We start from the raw sequence: 24,411 nt of genomic DNA on the forward strand, positions 1-24,411 counted from the left end.
TGTACCAACAATCACTTTATTAGGTACATCTACATTATTTAATGACCTAATGTGACTGACGTGTACTTTTAAATGTACTCATTCAATCCAGTCCAGACCTTCAATTCCAGTATATATATATATATATATATATATATATATATATATATATATATTATACATACATATACACACACACACACACCTAAACACACTTGATTAGGTAACGTAATTGATTGCTTTAGGTATGTAAATACTAAGGTATACAGTACTTATTGAAGTAATTGGTTACTATAGTACTTTGTTCATTTTGTACCAGCCATAGTACTTGACTATCTAAAGCCATTTTTGACAAAGCCAAAAATGAGGGGAAAAAAAATCCCAGATATTTAAGAAAATACTTACCGGGATTGAATGTTCAGACGTAAAAAACGTGAAAATACATCCCTGGCATTGAATGAGTTGTACCAGGGAGAAGTAGCATGTGAGGAGTCTTGAAAAATGTAAAATTGTTTTTGCGATTGAATGAGTTCAATAAGTAAAATTAATAGAGTCATTAATTTACCCATGAATCTTCCATTGGTAAAAAAAAAGGCACATTTAGACGTATTCATATACATTGAAAGCAGTTGCATAATCGAACAATGGTCCATCTGATTGACATAAAACAGTAGCCCAAATAAAAAGTAAAACAATAAGGTCTTTATTAAACTACTATGACAGCATGTTACAAAAAAGGCGAATTTTCACAGTTAAATAAAAAACAAGGATCACACAAAGCGAGTTTTGAGCAGGAACATTTTTGAACACCTTCGGGTTATGGCAAAGTTTGCAAATAAAAGATGTAGTAGTTCAGGAATCTTTCATCAAGGCTGCACTTCATTGTTATTCTTCATTTGAGATGTTACACTAATTTGTCTTCACTTGGGTAAGCAACTTTTTTTTTTCTTAAATGCAACTGCAGGATTGAAACTCAAAAGGTATCTTGAAAGCAAAAAAATTGTTTTTTTTTTTGATGACCAACATGAACTTACAGGTCAAAGTGTTCATAAAATATTGTTAGTCACTGTACCATGCACTTTTGAATGCCGAGTGCCTGAATAATACTGAGTGATGGGCAAACGAAGCTTCATGAAGCACTTGTGATTTTTTTTTTTATTACTCCTCTAATCTGACACTTTCTTAAATAAAGAGGCAGAGGAAATTTTAATACATTTCTACTTATTTTTAAATCAAGAGCCATTTGAAGAGTGCTAAAAAAAACAAAAAAAAAACCCAGATGCTTCGTGAAGCTTCAATTTTCCAGCACTATTAATATAGTAAATAGTACATAGATGTTAACTGAAGTGTGTTTGGGGCAGCGATTCTTTTAAGGAACACAAAAGTGAGCATGAGGACCACTTTCAAAATCACTTAACTGAAACTTCAAGTAGAAAACAATGACGTACCGTCTGAATGAAGGACTGAAGCACAATTTGAATAAATAAGGTGTAATGATAAATATCATCTAAATAAGGTCATTTATTTCACCTGATTCCATGCTGTCCAAATTAAGAAGCAATCCAAGTTTTGTTTTGAGCTCTGGCCATCAACAGCAACTTCTAAAAAAATATACTTCCCCTTTTCAATCAGTAGGAAGAGATGCTTCATGAAACGCCTGCTTTATTTTTTTTGCTCCTCCAGATGGCGCTCTTGGTTTTTTAAGAATAAAGACTAGCGCAGTGCAAATGAATTTCATGTCTTTTGTCGTTTTGATCCAAGGTTGCCATCTCAAGAAGTAAAAAAAAAATATATCCCAAGTGCTTCATGATGCTTCGTTTATCACTAGTAAAAACTGGACTGAATGCTTTAACTCTGAGCTGTCAATGAGCATGTACACTACTTCTAGTGATGGAAAAATGAGGCTTCATGAAGCACCTGTGATATTTGTTGCTCTCGATGGCGCTGTTGGTTGAAAAATAAACACTTGTGCAATGGAAATGAATTAAATTCCCCCTTGTTCCTTTGAAACAAAGGTGCAAGATCCCAAGTGCTTCATGAAGCTTCGTTTGTCCCATCACTAGTTAAAAACTAGACTGAATGCTTCTACTCTGAACCGTCAATCAGGATGTACCCTTCTTGTTCTTCTGCAGACATTTCCCAAGGCAGAACGCGCGCGAGATAGGAGTAAACGTTAAGTGTGCTAGTAGCGCTTCACATGGACATGTGTTCGGGAAGCACGTAGGAGATGTCGTCCCAGGGGTGCCGGTACAAACCCTGCTTGAGCCTCTTCTGGTCCAGATAGTGGCCTGGAAGGAGGAGCGACGTGAGAGGGCAGCTTTTCGAAGCGGTCCAGTTCTTACTCACCGATGAAGCCCATGCTCCGGCCGAGGACAAAGATGCCATTGAGCGCGCCGATCTCCACAAACTCGTCGGCCTCGTCGCTGGAAGTCACATGAGCAACAATAGTCGGCTGTGTGCGCGCAAAGCAACCGCCGATGTGGCCGTCGCAATTTCTTCCCGTCCGTTCTTACCGAGTGAAGCCGCCGCACGTCCGGAGCAGGTCCACAAAGGCCACGCCGATGAAACCGTCAACGTTAAGGATCAGGTTGGGTTTCTAGAGGAAGGGATAACACGTTTGTATAGTGAAGTACTTTTTCCTTGGGATGGAATGTCTGGGCTAGCCGTACCTTTGAGGTGGTGATCTTCTCCACATCTAAGGCGTAGTCGAGCAGTTGAGTGGAAGGAAAATGTTGCTTGACAAAGTCCTTAAGTATCTGCACACGCATGTCCGGGTTGTTGATCTGGAACCACAGGCGAACTTCAAGCGATGCTTCATTGCATTTAGACTGCTCATCTACTAAGGTTGAACATGAGTTGCTTTTCATTTAATTAAAGTCACATACAGGCATTGCTTCAACAATATCTCATCTTGAGCTGTTCATCTTCTTCTTCTTGACGTGCATTCTTGGCAAGTTTTATACTGGACTGCCCCCTATTGGTTCAAATTTCCTTTATTTTGGGAAGCGCTGTGTGCTGATATTGTCTATGATGAAAGCACACATTTAGCATCAGCCATTCGGCAAACAGGTGCTGCACCAACACAGGCAATGGAGCTGTATGTCAAGATGGTCTTTGCATATGCAACATTCAATTAATGACAATTTTATTTATTGGCACATTTATTTATTTCGTTTTGGCACTTTTGGTCCTCCATCTACCACAACGGTACCAAGACATAAAAACTGCATATGCAAAGACCATCTTGACATCCAGCTCTATTGCCTGTCTGGACAATATCCTCTAGACCAGGGGTCTCAAACTCCAGTCCTCGAGGGCCGCAAACCTGCATGTTTTCCATAGTGCTCTCTTAAACACACCTGATTCAAATGATTAGGATCATTTTCAAGCTCCTGCAAAGCTTGCTGATGAGCTAATCATTTGATTCAGGTGAGTTAATGACAGAAGCGTCAAAAACATGCAGGATTGCGGCCCTCGAGGACTGAAGTTTGAGACCCCTGATCTAGACAATGTCAGCGCACTGAGCTTCACAAAATAAAGCAAAGAACATCACCAAATTCGAGCTGCCATATTTAATTAATTCATGAAACATTTAATTAATTCATGAAACATTTAATTAAGAAATTGATTCGATTAATGAAAAATGTAACAAATTAATGTCACTTTTATTTAAATATTTAATGGAACATTTATTTTTTTAATGTTGGCACTTTTAGTCATTCATAGTGGTAAGCCTTGTTAAACTTTGCAATAATTTAACATTATTTTTGTCACTTCTTTAAGTTGGAAAAGATCGTAAACTTCTGATATTTTGTGGGGGGTTTTTGAGGGGGAGGTTGTTTTTTCTCTTTTGCTGCCATTGCAACACTGATCATCAAGAAAATCGTCACGAAATGTTTAGGTCGACCTATTTTTAAAGTCAACTTAACCGACTTGGTCAACTTTCGTTCCCAGCTCTATGGAAAATCTTTGGAATGACTTTTTTTCCATGGGTTGCACTTACAGATTTGACCCGATGTCCAATGCCCATGATGAGCTTGCCGTCCTTCTTCATCTTGTTGACAAACTCCATGGGCAGCATGCCGCTGTCGAAGGCTTTGCTGAACTGCTTGGCGGCGGCGTCCAGGGCGCCGCCAAAACGGTCCCCCTGAAAGGCCCGAGCGGCGGCTTCAAACGGCAGGCCGGACTGAGAAAAAGGGGCGCGCGGCGGGTATACTGACGATAGTGAGCAGGCCGGACGTCAGGCTGGAGATGAGATCCTTGCCGGCTCGCGCGCACACGATGGTGTTGTGCGCGCCCGAGACCGCTGGCCCGTGGTCGGCCGTCACCATCAGGCACATTTCAATAAAGTGGCAGGCGTAGCGAGGCAACCTAGGAGGCGGGACATTTCTAACGTCATCATCGGTAAAGCTACAGAACACCCATGGCTATATTGTGGTACATCTGCGACATGTCAACAAACCTGCGCTGGAACCAGAGAAGTCCCAGCACCCCTCCCAAGCCCATTTCCTCTTTAAAGACCTCTGTGATGGGCATGCCGGCGTAGATGAGCTCCTGGCCTCGCTCGTCACAGATGCTGGTCATGAAGGAGGCGGGTTTTCGGATCAGGCCCAATTCCTGCAGAAAAAGACCATCGTCAGGCACTCAATATCAAACTAGGTTACCGTGCAAGAAGAAATTCTTACCCTGGCCCAGGAGTAATCCATGGGTACTGTTGGGGGCGGAACTTCCTGGGCAGGAACTATGGTGCCATTGGCCACCAGTTCATCATAAACTGTCCTGTTTTACAATGTAAGAAACAAAGTAGAGATGAAGTCTCCTCACTGACAAGATCCTGAGACAATCTTCTCACCTGATGACGTCACCGAGCTCGTCAAAGCTCTTGGGTACGTACGCTCCGGCGTCCCTCAGGGCCTGGTTTTTGGCCACCGCCGTTTCCGACGCTTGGTTGGCGCATGCCCCTGCATGGCCAAACTGGACCTTATGGGAAAGCGTTAATATTGATGAGAGTCTCACCCATACGGATTTTTTGAGGCAGATGCCAATTTATGTCCGACTACCAATTAATCAGCCGATTAATTGAAATATGATCATTAATAAATGAGTGTTTGTTTCCCAATACATTTCAATAGGTGCTAATTATATATGAATTTCAACTCTTATGTGGCAGCCTGGTAACCTATTCCCCACTTAATAGCAGGGGGAAACAATACTTGTTAAACATTTTACACATGTATGCGCCTTTTATGTTGTGTGAAGTAGTGTCAACAACCTTCTTCCCAAAAAAAAAAAAAAAAAAAACCTGTAGGGCCCTAAAAACAACAATATGAAGATCTGTGCACATAAAATGATCAACACAACTGTACTCCTTGGAATCATATTAAAGATCAGACATTATTTAACTTAATTTTAAATACACTTTTCATTCTGAAGGGAGACAGGGTTTTTAGGATGAAAGTGAAAAGCCAACTGCATTTGAAATTCTTTTCATGAACTTACAGTGTATTTGACTGAAATAATCACCTCATAGGAAATAATTATTTGGAAGGATGCTTCCATGGATGCTACTTATTGAAAATATTTTAAAATCTTACATACCCCCTGAAGTACCCTTGCGTAACCCCATTTGAGAAGCTCCGGTTTAAATCGCCGCTTATTAAGGGTGTCACGTTGGCATAAATGTTCTTTGTCGAGACATTTCCAAGGTATGGGAACGGTATCAACACTTCGTCATGTTGAAAAGCAAAGGCAGTGAAGCAAACCTTCGTTTAGCAATGCAGCCGACATACCTCAGAGGCAAACATGGTGGCGCAGGTTCCGATGCACCAGCACACGACCGGTTTGGTGATCCTGCCCTCCTTGATGCCCTGACAGATCTTGTACTCCTCCGTGCCGCCGATCTGAACGAAGACGGGATATAATTAAGGCGATATTCCTCACGTAGTTTATTCAATCACGCAAATGCAACATTTCCCCTCACCTCTCCCAGCACCACCATCATTTTAATGCCCGGTGTGTCCTGGTAGCGAAGAACATGATCCATAAAAGTGGAGCCAGGATATCTAAACAGAGACGTCATTGTGTGAGAAGGAAGCGTACGCCTTGAGGGGGCGGGGTCAACGTGCCGCCAAACGGACCTGTCGCCTCCGATGGCCACGCCCTCGTAGACGCCGTCGGTGGTGCGCGAGATGATGTTGTTGAGCTCGTTGGACATGCCGCCTGAACGCGACACGTACGCCACGCTGCCGGGCCGGTAAAGCTTGGAGGCCAGGATGTTGTCCAGCATGCCTGAAAGTGCCACCATCAATCGACAACCCATTGATCATCGAATCATATCTCGATTTAAATCCAGAAGAGTCTTAGAAAGCTTTACATTGTCAAAATCCTCAGAATTTCAGGCAATGAACTGTAAACACGCTCAGATTCCTTAAGTCCTCTATCAAAACAGACTATCATTGCATCTAAGAAAAATATATTTGCTACTGTCCACTTTCTTTTGAAAAACAGTGTTTAATATTTTAGCCGAATTTGTGTTATTATTGACCAAAACAGTAATTTCTAGAAAAAGTTAAAAGCAGACGATCATTGTGTTGAATCAAATTGCAATTGCAAATACCTGCTTTTATTTTAGAACGCAGTATATATATTTTAGTGAATTTTCCAATGATACTAACAAAATCATAAATTAATCATTAAAAAAAAAGTTTCAGCAGTTTTTAACCTGTATACCTGAGGAAAAAAAGACTTGTTTTTGAATGAAAGTAAAGAAATTTTTATTCAAATAATAAAATAATAATAATAAAATAATTCAAAGAAATCAACTAAATAATTGATGATTGAATTCAGAGGGGGGACGAGTACTGACGGCAAGTATCGTTATCATGCCGATAGCTAGCCTTATTTCAAGCTATTTGTACCTGCAAAGCCAGCCGATATTAGTAACAGCTCCGCTTTTACCATCACAAAACAGAAATGACAATCGTCAAGAAAAATGCTATTCTGGAATATATAGATCTACAGTGGACCCCCGGGGTACAGCATCCCTGGCTTACGTTTTTTTTTTTTTTTTTTTCATGTTGCGATGTGGAATACTGAAAAACTCAGTCCTCCCCTCTTTATGGTATTTTCCCCGCTTTGCGACAAAAACAACTGTCATGTCCCCAGGGGGTTGGCTGTATTTGTGTTGTTTTGTCTCCATCTGCAGGCGTTTTTAGGTAATTGCACTTATTTTGTGTTGCCTTCACATGACGGAGATGGTGGTCTGCTATTGGCCGGCCTCAATCGTTTCAAAATGGCGGAACGGTAAAGCTTTGTTCGATCGTGTTAACAAACCGTATTTATAGTGCATTTACTGTTTAATTCAAACTTGAATGCGTTAGCCATGGGTCCCAAGATTGCTAGTGATGTTAAAGAGAGAAGTAAGAAGATGATTTATATGGAAACGAAGCTGGAGATAATCAAGAAATACGAAGCTAGCCTATTACCCTTACTAGGGAATATGGGCATAACAAGCGCCACTCAAGGTAAATAAATCCTTTCTACATTTTTTTATTTATGATGTTTTCTGATTGTATACATGTGTATTATATATACGCAGCACTTACTATACTATTTTGGTCCCAATTTTTAATATCTATGTAATGTTGATGTTTTTACCTGGGGTTCTAAAGGCATTAGCTATTTAACATAGGTTTGGATTGCCCGCCATACAGTGAATTTGCCTTATGAGCCCAACCGTGGAACCGATTAATCTCGTAACATTGGGGCCCACTGTATTTTTAAAATGATTTAGGGGAAGTTTGTAAAACAGTAGTATCAGTACTTATAGATAACGTTAACTACATAAAAGTCGAGCATTCATATGTGTATCGGTGTGGAAAAACAAGTGGTATCGAACATATTTATTTGAAATCATGATTAGTTGCAGGCTTACCGCCAGTGTTGCCGATCTTGAAACAGCCCGGCTTAATCCCGCCAACCTAGAGGAGGTATATAAAAATAACACAATTCACTATTTTGAAACATAACAGCTCATTAGCCCAGAAAAGTCATTTCTGCCCAAGCCTAAATTTGACTTTTGGGTTTGCGTCATTAATTAGCGCAGTAAAGTTGCTCACCGTCGCGGGCCCGATGATGGTGACGCCTTTTTCGTCGGCCATCTTGATCAGCCTCCTGGTCAGAGCTTCGGGGATTCCCTCGGCGATGATGGCGATGGTGTGAATCTGACCTCGGCGAAGGGAAAATTGACTTTATACGTATGCGGCTTAACGGGGGGCGTCCGGCAAACGAGCGGCGCCACCTGCGGGTGCTGCATGGCCTCCACCGTGCTGTCGAAGGCCGAGCGGAGCGACGCGAAGCTGATCAGCACGTCCAACTCGGGGTGCTTCTTCATGGCGTCGGACATGTTCTTGTAAACCGGCACCAGGATCTCCTTGTGGCCCCAGTAGAACTTCTGCTTGTGATCGCCTCTATTCCGTTAAAGAAAAAAAAGTGAATGACTACGAGCTCGGCAAAAAATGTCGCGAATGGTAGAGAAGGAAAGATTTCTGAGGAACGCACGTGAAAGGGTAAACCATGGCGGCCACGGAGGGTTCGTCACGCGAGCACACGTAGTCGAAGTCCAGCATCCCTTGCACGGCCCGCGTCTGCATGCCCCACACCACCGACTTGGTATGTTTGCTGAACAGTGTGGTGGCTTTGGCTGGAAAAAAAAAAGAAGCGCATATGACATTTTTTTCCTCCACAAAAGTGAGTAATAAAAGGCTTTATTGAGAGGGGGATTTTGTTAGGAGCCACAGCATGAAGGAAAACTCACTCCGCAGACAGTTTAAGATGCTGGAGGCAGGGGGAAAAACATCACAGAAACAGCCTTATTTATGAACAAGCCAAAGTTTATTTAAAAAAAAATGTAATAAACTTTCTTATATTCCAGTATTTTATCTGGGTCTCACTTTTTGGGGATTTTTTTTTTTAGGAAGGTGCCAATTTTTAGCACCTAAAAATACAAACAAAAAACAGGTTACTGGGCAATTAATTTGAAAAATTATAATGCATAAAATTGTGTTTCCTCCCAATGCATGTTAATAGGTGTCAGTTATAATGCAGATTTTTACTATTGACGGGCCAACCTGGTACCGAATAATGGGAATTGACGCTTCATAAACCGCTCGTGCGTGATATATAATCCTCTTGATCAGGGGTTCCCAAACTTTTCCGGGACGCCTTTTAGAAAGCAAATTTTCCAAGGACTCCATTTGCAAATGTTTCCAAAAAAAATATATAGATACATTTAAATCCTTTTAAATCACCAACAGATTCAATTTGATATATTTGTTACTTTTCAGCCATACTGTTTATAAAATAAAATTTGCAAACAGGGTCAATTTAATCAGCAACAGCATTATAAAATAAAAGCTTTGCTGGCTTCATTGCCTCGGCAAGCAATCGTACACGCAAAACACATTGACGAATTTCAAAATGCTTGTTTTTCAAAACATATCAAATTGGTTGAATTGATTGCTTTACTGAAGACTCATGAATACTTTCACAGCATAAAACAAATGAAATCAACACAAATATATATTTATATTTTTTTAATGATAACATAAATTATTTCACAGACCCCCTGCAGTCAGGCCACGGACCCCCAGGGCCCACAGGCCCCACTTTGAGAACCACTGCTTTAGTTAGTGTTCATAGTGAAACATTAAATTCCGCCCTGCATCTTTGAACCAAATGTGCCATCTACATACATAGTGTGCCAATACACGCTTCAAGAAACTTCAATTGTGCAGACATTAATCTCTGCAACTAGCATGGTACATAAGTTAAAAAAATAATGAACTTTTATTTTGGTTCCCTAGATGCATTACATGGTGCTATTACCGTAATAAGATTATAATAACATTAATTCTTGTCATTCATATATGTTGGTGTCACTAGTAGTAAAAGGGTGTCATATTTAACACATGATTAATTTCATTAAATAATTTAGAAATATGTATTGAAGACATAAGGTTATGGTCTGGTGTTTTATGTAATTAATAATGACATCAGTGTTACCCATGTAAAACTGCTATAAAATTAGAAAATAAATCTGCAAACATTGGTCATTTGGCAATCATGCGCAACACGTTTGGAAATGAGCACGGACAGCTCCTGCAATACCGTGTGGGAATCTGAATGAGTGTACTGGAGTGTGGTGTAAAATAAACCCTTACGCAACTGCCTACTTCCCTCACCCTACCTGTGTGCCAACATTTTGCCTTCCATGCAACACAACCGGACATTTTTGACGCTGCATATAGGAGGAAACGCCACTAGATGGCAGATGGGAGTCATGCGTTTTCATTACTGTATTTCAAAATATAAACTATAAAATGCAGCTAATCCAATTTGCTTGAAAAGCCCATTGGAGACATAACTAATAAATTTAATGATCAGCATCCCTAAATAACCCGATACAGAAATAAACACCCAACCAAATCAAGCTACATTTTACATTTATAAAACAAAAAACTAACTATTGGTGTAAGAATAGCAAAAAAATGTCTACTTAAATTATTTCCTGCATGAGTTTTCAGGGTTTATTTTAAATGTTATCGATCGCTGTAATACTCTTTAGCAATTCAGAATGTGCAATGTAAACAGTCGTTTGAGAATTGTAGTTTAGTTTCGTACACAATTCTTGCTGACTTTTAAATCTTGCATTCAACAAACACTTCATATTTCATCCTGAGACCTAGCCTATTTAATTGCATCCACTGTAGTGGACATTTTTATCTCTGAAAGAACCCCAAATTAGTCCTAGTGTGCTCAGTAAAGGTCATTCTGGGCTTTCCGATCATGTCATGGGAGGCGATTCACTTTGATGTCTTTCTGAGAGAAAACGGATATCGGTGGACACAAATGACTGATAATTCAAAACTTACTAAATCCCTTTTGTTTTAGTCCAGTATTTGCAGTTTTTGTACAATTGCAACAAAGCACGCGGACAATGTATTCTCAGGTGGATAAAGTTCCCAGTGAAGGCCCAGCAAGCGAACGCAAGGCCCGTTACTGCCTAAAAGGAACGTTAGTCCACCGCGTTAGTAAGAAAAAGTGACAGACCGTCATAAGCCACAATTAAAAAAAAAAAGAAGACTGGACAAAAAAATAAAGACAAAGCAGCCAGGAAAGAACATGAAGACTGTCACACCCTTTCATACCTCCGTTGCAGCCTGATGAGGCCTGCACTTCTGCGAGCCCACAGGACCCGACATTAAAAACAAACAACAACAAATAAGACACAATGAGTGCATCTTGCTGGCATGTTGTCAAATGTTTGAAAACAAGAGACAGCAGCAGATATGAGGGAAATGAGAGGAAAACGAAGCTTCATGAAGCATCTGTGATATATTTTTTGCGCCTCTAGATGATGCTCTTGTTTTAAAAGTGAACACGTGCAGTGTAAATGCTCATGTATTTCCCTTGGCTATTTGTACCTAAAGTTCCACCACTCAGCAAAACTATTTGTGATGGGAAAATGAAGCTTCATAAAGCAGAGGCAGCGGAAATTTAATACATTTCCACTGCACTAGTTTTTTGTTTTAAACCAAGAGCACAATTGAGATTTATAAAATCAAAAATACAAAATCACAGGTGCTTCATGAAGCTTCATTATCCCATTTTCTAATATTTATCAAATACCGGTGATGGGAAAAGGAAGCTTCATTAAGCACTTGGGTGCTCTTGGATGATAAATAAACACTAGAGCTGTGGAAATGTATTAAAATTTCCCCTGGCTTTTTCAACCACAAGTGCCATCTAGAGGAGTTGAAAAATATCACGAGTGCTTCATGAAGCTTCGTTCTTCCATCACTGTGAGAGCATGCAAAGCTCAGCGTAGATGGGCTACATAAAACTTAATTTTCCTTTAAAGCGGCCAGATAAAACCAGTGGAATGTGAACTGTAATTGAAATTCTGAGGCATTGTGGTGCCGACAACTTTTGAGCAAGGTACGCTAGGCCAAGTGGCGCGCATGTGCAGAAGAGAACGGTGCGAAGGTGGTGGAGGGGCCGCACCCACAACTTACCTTTCCAACCACCTGTGGCCACATTCTTCAGAGGCCACAGTAATGAGTGAAGAGGGTCTTAGAGAAACAAAGCACGGGAAAAAAAAGATGAATGTGAGTGAGTGGACAAGTGCAGCAAAAAGGAAAAGTGGAAGAAAGGAATCAGGGGAAGAAGAAAGAAGCAAGACATGAGAAGTATAGTGATGGGAAAAAGAAGCTTCATGAAGCATTTATGTTTTTTTTTTTTTTAAAACTCCTCTAGATAGTGAGCTTGCTTCAAAGATAAAAAATTTCTTTTGTCTTTGAAACAAGAGTGCCATCTAGAGGAGTCTGTAAATATCACAGTGCTTCACGAAGCTTCATTTGTCCGTTACTAATGAGCAGTGGACAAGATGAGTAGCACCATGACGTTAATTACCTGCTGGGTGCCCCGCTTTGGGCTTTTTGCTCGGAGTGACATCATCGCACGGCCTGGTTTCTGAGAAGGAGGCCGTCCTGGTGGCGGCTGGAGTCTGGGGCGCCGCAGGAAAGACACGTTGGTGCTTGCGACACAAATAACACTGACCCTCAACTTCCTCTCTTCAGTGTGTTTAAAAATACCATCACGTTGTTGCTTGAATTAAGCAGAAAGTTCGCGGTGTGGGCGTCCATCGGAGGCTGGTTGGGGATGGGTTTGTGTCCGAGGGCCATACCCACAATGGCCGTCATGTGCGTCTCGGTGCCAAACACGTGGATAGGAATACCTGTGGTCTTCCCTGAAAAAGGAAAAAAAAAAAAAAAAAGTATCATTTTGGAGTCAAATCCTTACAAAAAGACAAGATTTATCTGGCCATTTTCAGTAGTAAAAAGTTAATATTTTGCACAATTAACATGTACAACTCCTGTAAATGATGCATGGATGAGATGTTCTCAAATAGTGGGGCTATGCCTGGGGGGTGCAGATGACCACAGGGAAAAGGATTTATTTTTGCCATGTCAAGTGTAACAGGGTTAGGGTTAGGGTGAGTTAGGGTTAGGGTTAGGGGAGGGTTAGTTGTGATAAAATAAGGATTGGCATCAGGCACTTTGATGCACTGTTTTTTTTCTGCATAGACCAGGGGTGCCAAAATCATTATTAGCTTGCTTGCCTTATGGGGGAAAATATCCAAAATATAATGGAGAAGCACTGGTGTAGATGAAGACAAACGTTAAAAAAAAAAACATTAAACATCAGCTACTTGGCAGATCATTTTTGGCTGATATTGAAAGGGCCATAATCATTTGATTTGGATGAAACCTAAACAAACGTACCCACTTCCCCCATGACCCTGAGCCCCTCCTGGTAGTTGGGCCCACCCCGTCTCACAAAAATGGTGACCTCGTTCTCCTTCAGAGGACTCTGGTAGTCCTTGATGGCCCTGACAATGCCCTGAAGACACACAAATCAGAAGCTCAGAAAGCCAACAGTCTAAATCTCAGCTATGTTTAAAGTCCATTTCTTTTTTCCAGATTTCATTACTTCTTAATTAACGTTGTGCCGGTTATTTACCTTAAACGTGGCAGCAACATTTGTAAAATTAGCAATGCTTCCTCCGATGATCAGCACCTTTCCTGTGGGAGAACAGGAACGGGAGGCCGTTGAAACTTGAAACGCGATTCCAGCCAGCGTCACATACTTTGCTAACGACCATGAGGGAGTCTATTCACGGCTCCGACCGCACAAACGCACCTTGAGGGTGCTTCTCACGGGTCATGAGCGAGAGGATGGTTTTGGCGTAGTCGTACGTCTGCTGCTCGCTGGGCGCGCCCGAGTACTCGCCGTAGTTTGCCAGCTCGTCCACGCCGCCCAGGTCGCAGATGGTGTCGCTACACAAACAGGAGAAAGTCGGCAATTTAAGTAGAAATAGTAAAGGGAAAATGAAGCTTCATGAAGCACCTGTGATTTACTTAAACTCCTACATAAATATATCTATACTAAATGCTTATCTTGGCTTAAAATAAACACGAGTAATGTGGAAGTGTATTACACTTTTCCTGCCGTTTTGAACCATTAAAAAAAAAACAAAAAAACACATGCTTCATGAAGTTTCCCTTTCCCAATCCCATCACTAGTGTTTATCAGTGATGGTGAAATGAAGCTTCATGAAGCACCTGTGATTTTGTTTGGGCTCCTCTAGATGGTGCTCTCGGTTGTAAAATGAACTGATGAAGAAAAGTTCCCCTGCCTCTTAGAACCAAGTGCTATCTTAGGGGTCAAAATATATCCCATGTGTTTCGTGAAGCTTCGTTTGTTCAGATAAGTAAAATTTATCTCAGTGTACCTATAAACGACAGAAGCACCGCCCCCTGCCACCATGGTCCATATCCTACCCCGAGGATTTAGCAATGTCAGCTTCAAACTGGCTCCACTTTTGGCGTCCAGATCAGCTATGTAGGCCTCCTACAAAATGCAAAACACATTTAAAAAAAATAAATCTGATCATCAAATTTAGTACAAGCAAATATAGTAGTTTTGAGAGTATATCCTAGCAAGCAAAAATGAAGCAAACCCCATTGGTTAATCTTTACCAGACAGAATACATTTGAGATTGCAAGAATACAGTACAATAAAAGTTTACCAAGTCTTAAAAATAATAGCAAGCTGTCGATACATTCCAAACTAAACAATACAGGTATAAAGCAAACATTCTTTAAAAGACAATAATGGAATAAAAATAAAACCCTACAGTAGACAAAATATAGACAGGTGTGTGTGTGTGTGTGGGGGGGGGGCTGTCGTCCTTCAAATTCTCACCTCGGGATAAGCTTCCCTGCCGAAAGGCGGTGGGAATTCCACATCGCCCCACTTGGCCTTGCAGATGTAGTCAGCTGTGGCGTCGATCTTGGCCGCCATATCCAGGACGTAAACGCCATCTTGGGTGACGACTGGTGCAAAATATGACGCAATTAATTCACGTGATTGCAACGTGTGATTCGAATCTAAAGCAAGCAATCCAGGGGCGTAGCTAGAATGGTTTTTTCAGGGGTGGCAAGAGTGACGCAACACCCTATAGTGAGTTGGCATGCACATCAGGGTTTCATGGATCTAATTCAAATCATTTTTTAATAAATTACATGACTAACTTTAAATATTTAGGCATCTAAAAGCCTAAGAAAACTATGCATGTAAGAAAAAAAGAGAAAAAAAATCATTTTAAAATCGTCCCCTGGAAGTGGGTGTGGCCAGAGAGTGAGGAGGGGTGTGGTAACCATGTAGCTCCACCTCTAAAGCAAACTGAATGACTTCATTCTTTCCAGCCTCATTGAGATAATTACCCAAGGGGTTGATCTCCAGGTATGTGAAATACAGATCCTCATAGAGGTTGAAGAGACCCACGATAAAGCTGGCCAAAATTCTACAAGGAGAACATCGATCTGATTAAAAGTCAGATGAGTGGTAAGAAAATGACGCCGAGGTCAATCGATACGCACGCTTTCTTCTCATCGGGGACGTGCGTGAGCAGCTGCTTGGTTACTTGATCTTCGCCGAGCTTGGCGTCCACGGCCACCATCAGTCGCTGGGCTTTGGCGTCCACGTCGCCAACCTCCACGCCGCCCTGGTGGTGGAAGAGCACGTGATCGCCCTCGCGGGTGGCGTACACGCATACGTAAAACTCCTCATCCTGGGGAAAACAAAAAGGATGCACAGGCGTCATCGGCCACCTTCAAGCGAAACATTCTCAGGTCGCGTTTTATTTTGAAGAAATGTGTCTCGCTTTCTGTTGACTAGCATTTTTTGGAAGAATTTGGGGGTTTAATTTTCCCCCCACAATGCAGTTCAATAAGTGTCGATTATACACATATTTCACACTACAGTTTTTTTTTTGCCTACATAAATTAACTCATTCAGTGCCAATGACGGATATATACGTCAAAGATCCATTTTTACTGGCCTAAAAGTGAATATTAACTTATTAACTTACAGTCAACAATGGACATCAAAGATCCGTTTTTACTGACCTGATATTGAATAAGTTAACTCAAGAACTGCAAGCATTTTTACTGGCCTAAACGTAAATAACTTAACTCATTAACTCATTCAGTGCCAATGAGAAGTATAGATGTCAAAAATCCATTTTTACTGGCCAAATTGTGAATAAATTAACTCAAGCAACGCCAAAGACGAGTATGGACGTCAAAGATCCATTTTTACTGGGGAATGGTGAATAAATTAACTCATGGAGTGCCAATGACGAGTATGGATGTCAAAGATCCATTTTTACTGTGCTCTGCTGACAATTACACACTTTAACGAGGCTGGTGATGAATGGGTTAACCGCAATTGACACCTATACAAGTCTCAAATCCATTTTAACAGGGCTGGCAGTGAATACGTTTGATAACTAAATTATTTTACATGTAAGAAAACTTTTAAAAACACATTGTATACTTGCTGTCGAGTGAAAATGGCTGTTTTTTGAGTTTGATCATGTGATCTTTGCAAGCTGAGCCGTGATTGGTCATTTCTTGAGCCCTGAGCACATGTTGTATTTTTCTGTCAGCATCAAATGGAAAAATGTGTTTTTAAATGTTACTGATTGCACATGAAGAATAATTTGGTCATCAAACTCAGTATAAAGTGAATATTAACTCTTTTACCGTTGAAAATGGCTAAATAAATACAAAATTAATTCCAAATATGCATGTGATCCCATACCTGCTTGTGCGGAACAAAAGGCTCGATGAGGAATTTCTTCAGCACGCCCTTTGCCTTGCCCACCTATTGAAAACAAAACGGTCATATCACCAACCATGATGTTGGTTTAACCTTGCTGCATGACCAAATAACGCCACGCCCTGCCCATGTCGACATATCAAGGACCGAAACGCTTTCTCCCACGCAGCTCCCATGCAACTTCACAAGTTTGCATGTATAGGTGACCAGAATAGACCACCCTCCTCCACTCATATTACATAACATAACATGTGACCTGGTATATGCACACTCATGCCCGGGGTGCAAAACTAATGCTGGGCTTAATGGACAAAAGGCTTGTTCCACATCATGTCCATGTTTGTTTGATTTTTCGGACACATTTTAAAATTAGGAGGCAGCTTTCTCCACCTTCTACGCAAACTAATAGTTTCTCGCTTGTCCTGCGCAATATTGCAACAAAGTGGAACGTCCCCCTCTTTCTGTGATGAGGTCAGCGATGAACCTGAGCCATGGAGAAAATAAATACATAACTCAGATTTTCTCAGAGAATGAAAGCGTGACTGCAAGTGCAGTGCGGGAGGCTATATTCAGGAACGAGCTTTAAATAATTACTTTTGGATATCAAGTTATTTTGTTTTGCCTTTCGACTTGAACGACCTTCAGTGTGAGTGACCTTTAACCATACGTGAGATTTAAAAAGGGGTGCCAGCAAATCTAATTTAATCGTTTTAATGTGGTGATAGGAAAACTAGTTTCCTTTTCGAATTAAGAGCAAATGAACTGGAACATGAAACATCTTACTGTTGAATTCTGTAGTTGTTTTTTTTTTTTTTAGGGATGTGCATATTCTTAATTGAGAGGAGCCAGAAATAAAACAATTGATCCTGCACAATTGACCTGTAATTGCTAAATAAAATACACAGAGAATGACCATTATATATGTATTTATAAAGTTTAATCAGATACAGGAGGCACAGAATTGTGTTTTGTCTTTTTTATTGCACTAATTATGGTGGACTTGGTTGAATAATATTTCACAGAGAGTGAAATAGTTTAAAAACACGTTGAGAACTATGGTATATAATTTAAGAATCAAGATATTCAAAAGTTTTGTCATATGCATAGTAAGACTACGCAATGAAATTCTTGTTCTGTTCACTTCCCTGAGCAGACTACCGTACATTCCATAATCGAACAAGTAATAAAGTAGGCATTTAAAAAAAAAACAGTAATAAAGCAGTAAGGGCAGTAATAATGAAGCACTAATAAATGAATAGACTAACATTCTGACCAAATTTATGGAGTAGCTGCAGTGGAAAAAACTGTATACATGTGAGTTATTAAAATGTGAGGTTTGAGAATGAATTGGGGGGGGCAGCATTGATGTGTTGCAGGATGAATGTTATTGAAGCAGGATAAAGAATTAATTTAAGATACATTCGACTCCTGAATTGAAGCAAACTGCTGGGATCAGAACAATCCACACTTTAAGGATCAAAGTTACCCCGATCCGATTAAAAAGTGTTCAACGACCCAAACCGAGAGCTTGATCAAAATTGATCCAATGACTGAATTACAATCTCAGAATGCATATTTGATTTTGAGCGGCGCAATCTTAAAGAATTGATCCAATGCGTTAAGATCCCCTTTAAACAACTGGGCCTTGAAATCAACTGAAAAACCCTTGAACAGAATTGCGCAAGGCTGCAGTCTACTCACGATGGTTTCTTTCATGAGGTGCCTTTTCAGCCACTCCTGAACGCCAGACAGGTCCAAGTTAATGCCCACCAGTCCCAGTTTCCCGCGCCGCTTGATCAGCTGATCTGGCTTCACCACCAGTTTCTGTGGAGCAACACATGACGGACGGCAAACCATTAAAAACTATGTCCAGACGTTGCAATCTCTGTAATATTCCAAAGTTGAATATTATACTTAAGGTACACTACATTTTAAGTTCATTTTGAATTTTTGCAATTAAACCCAAATATATTAACTTTTTGTGCAGCGGTAACTCTAGGGGAGTGCTTTTCTATTATTAGAATTATTATTATTTATTTTTTTGCTAAGCCCCCCCCCCTCAAAAAAAAAAGATGCAGTGACTATGAATAAGATCATTATCTAAAAAAGTGTAGAGGTATGAAAAAGCAATATGTAACTTTCAACAACTAAACCTTCAACAGGTGAATAAATATTAGTCTGAAACTGAAAAAAAACACAGTGCATTAAAGGGCGTAAAATTAAAAACGTCAATCTATTTTTGAAGTAGAAACATTTTTAACCAACTCAATTGTTTGACGCTGAAAAAAAATAAACAAACAAATAACTGTAAATTGATCTGAAACATTAACACAGGAGCACCAATATCAAACATTTGAACCTGAAGAAAATAAAATGAAACATTGTGTTGATTTATTGTCAAAATCAAATGTATCAATGTGATTCGGCAAAAAAAAAAAAAAAGTTGTTGACAGCAATTTAAGTTTTTAACTTCCACAGACTTTGATAGAGCTCTACTACACCACCTGGTGTCAAAGCTGTGCAATTACATTTCACACACAGCTATGAACAAATCTAAGAATGCCTTTCAACTCTGTGATAAGAAACGACATTTCTTTTCAGATTAAGAGCAAATGAATTGGAACAAAAAAACCACTGAGTGCTGAATTGTGTTATAGCGGCGCCTTTGCAGAAGAATACGGATGATGTCATGTGATCTATCTCCTGGAGATGCTGAATAAAACGCACCTAGAAATCCCACTATAAATGAAGTTGAAAATTCAAAAACAATCAGACAGGGATGACGCAACACACTGTCTTAAGTCATGTTTTTCTCATCCAAAAATGCTTTGGCCTGGTTAGGTGCAACTGACAGAAAATATGTCATCATCATGATTGAAAAATAGGATCAAGTGGCGTCCAGGTGACATTCCTGACCTCCGTTAGCAGCCAAGGGTGCTCCTGTGTCAGGCGATCCCAGTCGGTCTCGGCGGTAACGCCGGCATAGCGGAAGCGGTTCTGCACGTTCGCCGAGGTGCAGATGTGCTTGTACAAGAACTCCTTGCCGGTCTGTTCCGAGATGGCCTTCGCCGACATGTCAGCGGTGGATCACGCGGGACCTTTGGAGAGGTGACACTTAGAAATTTCAAAAAAAAATTCCCAAACACCCGAAGTGAACTATAAACATGTTTGCTCAAAAGAATCGGAATGAATACACACATCTATGCGAACGAAAAGGGATAAGAAATTGAGATTGGCCGTGTAACCACAAACCAACCCGCAATTTATTACACCATGCGTGCGCTGTATATGGTCATTGTTACGGTTTGTTTTACCCAAGCATTTTGCAGTAGTAACAGCTTTCATTCAAACATGGGGGTTTCTCAAAACACATATACAAAATATCAAGGTTGTCCATATTCCGTATTGATATCAGTTTTTAGCACTGCAAAAAAAAAAAAAAAAAGAAGTGTCATGGAGCATTCGTGGTATTTTTCTCCTGTAGATGGTGCTCTTGGCCTAGAAATAAAGACTGTGCAGGGGAAGCTTATACAATTTCAGGAGTAAAAAAAAAAAAAAAAAATCATAAGTGCATCATGAAGCTTCATTTGTCCATCGCTGCCCTCTCGGTCGGAAATAAAAAATTAAAGTACAGTGGGCCCCCGGGTTACGAACTTAATCCGTTCAGCGGCTACGCTCGTTTCTCGAATTGCTCGTACAGCGGGCAACCCAAACCCATGTTAATTCGTGAATGCGTGCAACGCGCGCCGAAGCCTTAGGTAAAAACGACACACTGTATACATATATTAAAATTGAGTGACATAATCTGCTGTACACTTGCATTATATAATAATTACAATGGATAAATAGCTTTTACCTTTGAAACGACGAGACTTGAGCTGTGTGTAAGCAGAGGGGTGCAGAGTCCAACGCTCAAAGTTAACGTGGCGATAGATATGCTATTGGTCTTACAGTGTTACAGTAACTCTTTCAGTCAGGGTGCAAATCACGCAGATACTAAAACATCATCCTCTTATTTCTTCCTTTACCGCTGCTAGTAATTTTAGAAGCTATGTCTAACAGATAAAGTTTGCAAAGTCTTCAAAACATTCCGTTTTTCACTCATTTTGTCTACTTCCTTCCATCCTGTCCCATCAAGCTAGATAAAGGCGTTCGGCCAATAGCATATCGGCATTTCTGTGATTGACGTGTGACGCCGGCCAATAGCATCTCCGTGAGTGAGACCGGGTGACCTTAATCGACCAATAGCATATTCGCATCTCCGTGACTGACTGATAATTATTCGCACTTTTTTTTTTAAACGGTTGGAATGTATTGACAATTAATTTAAAAAAAAACACACATTTAAACCAATGACAATTCTTTGTCCTGCAATCGGCACATTTAATTTCATGTCAGCTGTTTTTCCCTTTAGCTGTACAAACACTACACTTAAATGGTAATATATTTAGACACCGTGAGTGAGACAGTCAGTGTGACGTTCTAAGACCAATAGCGTTCACGTTACTGCCACAAGTGTCTACTGATGATTGATAATGTTGCTTCTGTTGATTTAATTGACGCAGTTAAACGAGAACACTTATACATACTCAATGGCCGGCATGTCGAATTGCTCGTAAGGCGAGAGGTTTGTTCGTAAGCGGAGGACAAAAATCTCCCTGATCCACGCTCGTAAGGCGAATTGTTCGTAAATCAGGGTGCTCGTAAGCCGGGGGCCGACTGTACTCATAGATTGTTTGACAATATGTAACAACAATAAATGGCAATGTAAGAATAACAAGAAAAAAAATATTATCTTCAGTGCTTCATGAAGTTTCGTTTGTCCATTTGGTACATTCACATGTTTGAGGTTGAATTTATGTAAAGCAAATGTTTGGAAAAAAGTGAGCCACACCCAATGTTTTTTTTTTGTTTTTTGGAGGAGGTGTAGTATCACTTGATTGGGACTCTTAACGCTAACTCTTTCAGTGTCATGGATGAGAATTCTTGTCTTTTCAAATAGTAATAATTATAAATTATCTGGTCAAATATGTTTTTTTTTATTGAGGGTAGCTGACACCCCTAACGAATTGCTTTCCTAAAATAAGTCGTGAGCACTGTAGTGATAACTGTGACCGCTGGATGGCACTGTTTCCACACTTACAACACAGATATTACCTACATGCAATTCAAAGTAAGGCGCGGAAATCAATCTTTCATATGATACCAACCATATTTACATAAACATAGCACAGAATATTTTCTCGGCCTTGAAAAATGAGTGAAAACGCGAAATATACTGGCCCTCTTGAGGTTTACCTTTTCCGATAACGCTTGGCACTAAATAATAAATAAAAGCATGTATCGTTCTTGCTGATATCTGATGGGCTCGATATCAGCGTCGGTCAGTACTCTACAGTAAGCTGCAATGTTACCAATGGAGATGGGCGAGTAACAATACCAAGTTTCTTTATCTCGCCGTTGTCTTGTAGCCACGATGGCAGTCAAGTATTTGCCGCTGCCAAGGCGAAATTACAAAAGAGAAAAATAAAAAAATTGCCATTTATTTAATTAATTTTTAAAGAAAATGTAATATTAGAAAATGTAGGCCTTTCTTTAAAATCATCTATCATTTTTTTCTTTGGGGGAACTTCCTTGTTTACAAAGTACTAATGGTGTCAGTACCTGGTTTCAATATCAGTAACTACTCGAAAGTTGAGTTCCCGTATTGGTCTGGAAAAAAAAAAGTGGTATCAAGCATCCCTCATCATCAGTTTTGTATCAGGACAGCCCTTCAACATATATAACAAGCATATGCTGTATGCACAAGTTGGAAGAAAAAAATGATTACTACTACTACGATTACTACAAATATTACTAAGAGTGGCCTGACAATCCAGTTTTCTGTGCTCCTACTACCTACATGCGGTCAGACCTGCTTAGCCTCAGCCCAACTTCCTCAAGAGTTTGAAGTGGCGTTGGGCGGAAGCGCGACAAGCTGACACACAGAAAAAAAAACAAAAAAACATCTCAACTGATCTCCGAACAACTTTTACAAGCGTGACAAACAGATAAACGCATTTTGATAAGAACGATCGAAATATTTGACTCCAGATAAGATTTTGCTACTGAATGCAATCACCTCCGTAAACAACTAAGATTCAAATCAACAAGTGGTTGACGTGATGGCAAAAAGGGAAATTGAACTTTCTGTAACACAGGAACCAGTTTGACTGCTTAGTCCAACATAAAGTCATATCAAAGTATCAATCACAAGCGCACATTTCGACATTAGCCATAAAAATATCACTTGTTTTTTTGTTCCCTCATTATCACGTTATGTCTGTAAAATGTCTTATTTTTTAATGTGTATTTTAAATACTCTTATGATACATTTCATGTAAAGATGAACTGTAACCAACTAACTTTGTGGTTTTTATTGTGGTCAGCAAAGATATTAAAGTGGACTTTGAAGGCAGCTGTCCTAAAGGGGTCAGTTGAGCGCTTTGTTCAGAGTTATTAAGGCGTAAAATGTGTGATGCTGTAGATGAAGGCAACTAGATGGAAAGGGGCAAAAGGGGGGGGGGGGGCAGTAAGATGGTTTTCTGTATATTAGAGCTGTGAAATAATAATAAATAAGATTATTCTATTGATTATTCTATTAACTGTACATTTTTTGCATTAAAGTGGACTGCAAAGTTGTTTAATCCTCATTTATAATTTAATTACTGATTTTGTATTGCTTAGTGATAAAAACAACAGTACGATTAATTAATATTACACAACAGGGATTGATGTAACCGTTTTTGGAAAGAATCACTCACTAGTTAAGCTATCATAAAATGTAATGCCTTATTTTGAATAAACACAGAAGATAACTTTCAAGAAGAACAATAGAAACTGAAATACTGTTGAGATGAGAAGCTGAAATTGGATGATTTGGATCATTTTAAGTTAAGCAATGGCTATAAATGATTACTCGATAGTTAAAATAGATGTTGATTTGATAGAAAATAAATTGTCGAAAAATCAATTAATTTTGAGCTCAAATGTGAAATAATGGTAATCCTTAGCACTTTATAGCACTTTCTTGCTATTTATCGCATGTCTTCACAACATGAACATACCGGCCTATGAATTCTTGAAAAAGAACAATGCGAAACGATGAGCGCAACCCAATTATAATTGACTACGGGAACACTTTTGGCTCGCGTCCCTCAGTTTGGAAAACCCTACAGAGTACGGTTACAGCATGCGTAAGTTAGCATCTTTTAGGAACTTCGACTATATGATGCACAGATAAAGAGACGCGTCATTGCCTAAACTCCTCGAAAACACGTTTTGAAATCGATCTTTTAGCAGTTTCACAAAGAGGACGTGAAGCATAAAGAGCATCACTCGCGTCACGCGCACGCCCGCCCGCTAACCTCGAGCTGTCACTTAAGCTAACAAGCTAACATCAAGCGCCTGCAATGACGTGTGGCCAAAAACTCCAGCGAGCACGCACTCACCTCTAGGCCAAAATCAGCAATTTTCCCGAGCTAAGAAGCCGCCCGCCGGGAAAACGACACGCCTAAAATAAAGTGACTTCTCGCTCGTTGCCAGCCAGCCAGCAGCCTCCAAACTCGCCCGTCGTCGTACCATAATCTGGCTAGTTGAGTTAGTCTACACGCGGTCTTCTGATTGGCTCGGCTCTGGTCACGTGGT

The 24,411-nt window shown here is 40.2% G+C and overlaps 1 protein-coding gene across 3 annotated transcripts; it reads right to left on the reverse strand.

The window, feature by feature from the left end:
* Positions 1-659: 659 nt before the first annotated feature.
* LOC148409418 (ATP-citrate synthase-like) lies at positions 660-24,358 on the reverse strand. Of its 3 annotated transcripts, XM_088439235.1 has the most exons (31): positions 24,216-24,358; positions 19,642-19,823; positions 18,427-18,549; positions 16,708-16,770; positions 15,483-15,673; positions 15,327-15,406; positions 14,806-14,936; positions 14,333-14,451; positions 13,741-13,877; positions 13,561-13,622; positions 13,323-13,440; positions 12,633-12,787; positions 12,451-12,544; positions 12,054-12,110; positions 11,187-11,216; positions 8,539-8,680; positions 8,279-8,447; positions 8,097-8,201; positions 7,913-7,958; positions 6,117-6,267; positions 5,960-6,041; positions 5,769-5,879; positions 4,832-4,959; positions 4,665-4,758; positions 4,442-4,596; positions 4,200-4,350; positions 3,983-4,126; positions 2,649-2,762; positions 2,493-2,575; positions 2,326-2,402; positions 660-2,267 (listed from the first exon to the last, which is right to left on the reverse strand). In XM_088439235.1, exons 2-31 carry the CDS (start codon positions 19,798-19,800, stop codon positions 2,173-2,175), a joined length of 3,366 nt encoding a protein of 1,121 aa, XP_088295361.1. In that variant the 5' UTR covers positions 19,801-19,823; positions 24,216-24,358; the 3' UTR covers positions 660-2,172. The 3 variants fall into 3 exon arrangements, with proteins under 3 accessions (XP_088295361.1, XP_088295362.1, XP_088295363.1); XM_088439236.1 differs by lacking the exon at positions 12,054-12,110; XM_088439237.1 differs by lacking the exons at positions 11,187-11,216; positions 12,054-12,110.
* Positions 24,359-24,411: the final 53 nt, after the last annotated feature.

This window comes from Hippichthys cyanospilos, chromosome 17, assembly GCF_059441005.1.
Source record: "Hippichthys cyanospilos isolate Australia breed blue-spotted pipefish chromosome 17, RoL_Hcya_1.0, whole genome shotgun sequence".
Classification (NCBI taxonomy): Eukaryota; Metazoa; Chordata; class Actinopteri; order Syngnathiformes; family Syngnathidae; genus Hippichthys; species Hippichthys cyanospilos.

Coding starts and splice junctions, on each gene's coding strand:
- LOC148409418 (XM_088439235.1), bottom strand. CDS start 19,800: ATGTCGGCGAAGGCCATCTCGGAACAGACCGGCAAGGAGTTCTTGTAC. Junction 12,545..12,632: donor ATTCAAGCAACAACGTGATG/GTATTTTTAAAC, acceptor GCGGCGCCCCAG/ACTCCAGCCGCCACCAGGAC. Junction 11,217..12,053: donor GGCCACAGGTGGTTGGAAAG/GTAAGTTGTGGG, acceptor GTGGGCTCGCAG/AAGTGCAGGCCTCATCAGGC.